At 43.6% G+C, this 3,725-nt stretch overlaps 1 protein-coding gene across 1 annotated transcript; it reads left to right on the forward strand.

Annotated features, from left to right (window-relative positions):
• The first annotated feature begins 846 nt into the window (after nt 1-846).
• On the forward strand, nt 847-2,617 carry HSBP1 (heat shock factor binding protein 1). The gene is made up of 4 exons (XM_042877051.1): nt 847-951; nt 1,390-1,456; nt 1,644-1,766; nt 2,360-2,617. The coding sequence occupies exons 1-3, from the start codon at nt 907-909 to the stop codon at nt 1,763-1,765; spliced, it is 234 nt and encodes a 77-aa protein (XP_042732985.1). The 5' UTR covers nt 847-906; the 3' UTR covers nt 1,766; nt 2,360-2,617.
• The last annotated feature ends 1,108 nt before the right edge of the window (nt 2,618-3,725 follow it).

Genomic DNA, 3,725 nt, shown 5'->3' on the forward strand with positions numbered 1-3,725 from the left:
TATGACAATCTTTCCAAAGCAGCAGCTCTTGAACAGTCATAGAAACAACAACCTTTTGTAAACACATCAAACAAACAAACGGGAGTAAATTTGTTAGCCTTTCTCAGAACTAGAAGCTATATTTACATTTAAACAGACGACATTTCCCCAAAGTAGCACTAAATTCTATTTTTTATTACTACTGCAGTGTTTCAGAAGGCACATTAATAATGCAAATGCCCCACATCTCACATTTGTTAGCAGTTATGGGATAAGGCTGAACGTGCCAGCGTTCACTGCTTTCACCAGAAATGAGATATTTGGGAATTATCCCCTGCTAATGGCAAACGTTCTTCATCTACAAACGCACCTTCAGTGCTTTACTTCAATTTGCTTAGATCTTTTCGCAGTACATAAATAGGCAAGCTGCGTAAACATCAATTCCCCTCACAGACGACAGCCACAGATGCGTGGCGTTGGTCGAAAAGCCCATAAATTTGCACTTCGGGAATTCTGCTCCTGCATCCATCCCCACAGGGACAATCCAGCACACGAAGCTCTGCAGTCCCTCAAGGACCACGTTACTGCGCTGTGCGCCGGGGGAGGCTCAGGTTGGATATCAGGGCGTATTTCTTCTTAGCCATAGCTTAGCGGGGCACTTGTAGTCTTAACTGGACGGCTGGCTTTGCCGATCCCGCTTTTCCAACCTGAACGTCTCTGTGAGAGAGAAGGGGCTGCGCGCTCCCGTGGCGCGCCGACTGTTCCCGCCCTCAACGCCTCTCAGGCGCTGCGGCCGCGCGGACCGCACTTCCCAGAATGCCGCGGGAACTCCTCTTCTCGCGAGAGCTCTAGGACGGAAGTCTCGAGGCGCGGCCCGGAAGTATCGTTGCTGTGGAGCCCGGGGTGCGCCGAGCCGCTGCCGAGGCCATGGCGGAGACCGACCCCAAAACCGTGCAGGATCTCACGGCCGTGGTGAGCGCGGGCGGCTCGGGCGGAGCGCGGCGTCCCTCAGGGCGGGCGCTGGAGGATCCCTTGGCCTCGCCCCGTCCGTGTGCTCTGGTTCTGCCTCTGCGCCCTTCTGCCTGGATCCCACTAGATATCACTTGTAGGGTTCTGCCCGCCTCGGCGCAGCTCGCCGTTGGTTTCCCCGTGGAGGCAGAGAAGAGGCTTTGCCTGCTTAGCGGGGAGCTGCTGCCGCCTGCTCCGGGTTTGTCGGCTCTCTCTGAGTTTCCGTTCTCGTGTGTCTGTGTGTACACGTAAATATAAGGCAATGAGGAATTGTGCTGTAGGGCTCGTGCTTTGTGGAGTGGAACGCTGCAAGAAACGGGTCGGTGTGTGTTTTGGTAAGAGAAGGCGATGGCCTCTGTAATGAAAGCAAAACAGGCTTTTTTTTCCCTCTCTTTCTGCTAGGTGCAGACATTGCTTCAGCAAATGCAGGACAAGTTTCAAACCATGTCTGACCAAATAATTGGACGAAATATCCTTTTCTAAAGCCAGATGGCTACTCTACACTTTGAATGCTGAAGCAGTTTTATGTATATCTGTGGGATTTGTAAGCTACTTTTAAAGCAACCATAAAAGTTGAGCAGTGCCATAATTGCAATCAAACACAGCTAAGAACCTGAGCATTAATCCATTGCAGTCATAGCCCTTAACCAGAGAACTTGATGACATGAGCTGCCGCATAGACGACCTGGAGAAAAACATAGCAGACCTGATGACACAAGCAGGAGTAGAAGAACTGGAAGGAGAGAACAAAGCCCCTGCTGCTACTAACAAGAGTTAAGGTGAGACAGTTTGCCTTGCAACGAATGCTCAGGTTGCTTGAAATTACTGACTGTAAAAGACAAAAAAAAAAAAAAAAGAATTTTTGCTTTGATTTGTGAGGTAGGCTGAAATTCCCATAGAGCACTGCTGTATGTTACAATACAAGAAGCTTTCTCACACGATAAGGGCAATGCAAGATTGCCAGAAGCATTCCAGCATAAGCAGGGGCTGTGTGTTGCAATATGTAAGCAAGAAGATTTTGTTTTGGTTCATGCAGAACTTAATTTTTATAATCCATGGAAAGCAATGGGGAAATAAATACAATGGTAGATAACATTTTTTTAAGGGGGTTTAATAAGAGTCTCAGGCTCTTATGTCTGAAATTCAGAGGTCACACCTCAAGTACCATGCAGCCTATTTGAAACAGGCACACTTGCATGTTAAGAGATCTATATTTTGTGTACTTGGACTACAAATTCAAGTTGTTATGGGCTTCCTTGCCACCAGTGCCAATTTCCTTAGCTTGAAACTCACAAATGAAAACTTCTGATCAGTGTGTTTTTTTCTGCAATTCTTCTCAGTTATATTCATGCTATTTCTTGTTCCCCCACAGGTTGCCAATAACTTAAGGTGAATGCTGGAAGACTTTGTTTTTTTTTCTATAAGCCCTTGGAATTCACAGAACAGCTTTTTGCAACTACTGTGTGTAAAAGCATTTTTATATTGTTACAGAGCTTGCATTCTTAATGTATACTGTATAGCTAGGATAGGTTAGTTTATATTTCAATTTGTGTACTGTAATTTCACCTCTCGAATTCTTGTTACGAGGATCAATTAGTTGTTATTAAAATGCAGATCTTACGGATCTTAATTACCGGGTGTATTTTTTTTTTTTTTTGTGAGGTCACTTTTTTCCCTCATACTTTTTCTAGACATCTCATTTTTGATAGCTAAACAGATAATGACTGCTGTCCAGTGGAGATCTTAAGTTGTCCTATGTAACTTTGTGGAGTGAAGCACAAGTTTGAAACCTGGCATTAATCTTAGGTCCAAGCATCATTCTCTTGACTAGAGGATGACTGTATTGTTTTCTCCTCATAAATGTAAGTAAGGTGATTTTGGAAACATAAGACATTGATTATCAAAGTCATCTCATGTTGATATTACCTTGCCTATGTGCTCCTAGAATGTAAAACAAATACATGTTTAACAGTAGAGACGTGTGTACACAACAAAGCTACCACTGCCATTCTGATCTGTTAGGGAGACAAAGAATTCTCAATTACAAAAAAATCTCACCATGGTATTCTGCTTTTTGTGACACTGTAAAACTACACTTTGAAACTGACAGTGTGTCACTTAGGAGCGTCTTGGAACAATAATGATTAAAATATTGATACTTTATAGAGTTGGGATGGGATTGTGGGAACTTGTGTATGGGATCTTTCAGTTTAAATCACTCATCTGTTTATAAAACAAAGTTTGCTAAACAAAGCAACAATATATCGAATAACAAAGGAGAGAATCCAGTTAGAATTGTAGAGCCTGGCTACTCTGAGTAACAAACAGCTGGGAGTCTCCAAAGCACTTATTTAGAAAGCTGTTGGTCTTATAATCACATCCACATTTGTGGGCCTGACATGACAGCATTTTGGCAATGAAGTGTTCCTAGAAAAGTCTGTACTGTGTCACTGTTGTGAAGAAAAATGACCAATGTCGTGTATTACTGACAATCATTGCAGCCCTACTGCAGTTTGAAATACAAATGTAAGCAAGCACTGGTGGCAGTCAGCAGTTACGTGTGGGCCACTTAAGGCTGCTCTCTGGATGCCACTAAATTAGCACCTGTGTATTATGAAGGCAATATGACAGGTCATTTTTCCAAACTGAGAGGAAATTGTAATAAAAACGCATAGGGCAATTTTGTGAACGTAGGAGCTGTATCAATATATCTTGTAATACCAGCCTTAGGCTATTTG

The sequence above is a fragment of the Lagopus leucura genome, unplaced genomic scaffold (assembly GCF_019238085.1).
Source record: "Lagopus leucura isolate 7727_CA_CO unplaced genomic scaffold, USGS_WTPT01 Super-Scaffold_100017, whole genome shotgun sequence".
NCBI lineage: Eukaryota > Metazoa > Chordata > Aves > Galliformes > Phasianidae > Lagopus > Lagopus leucura.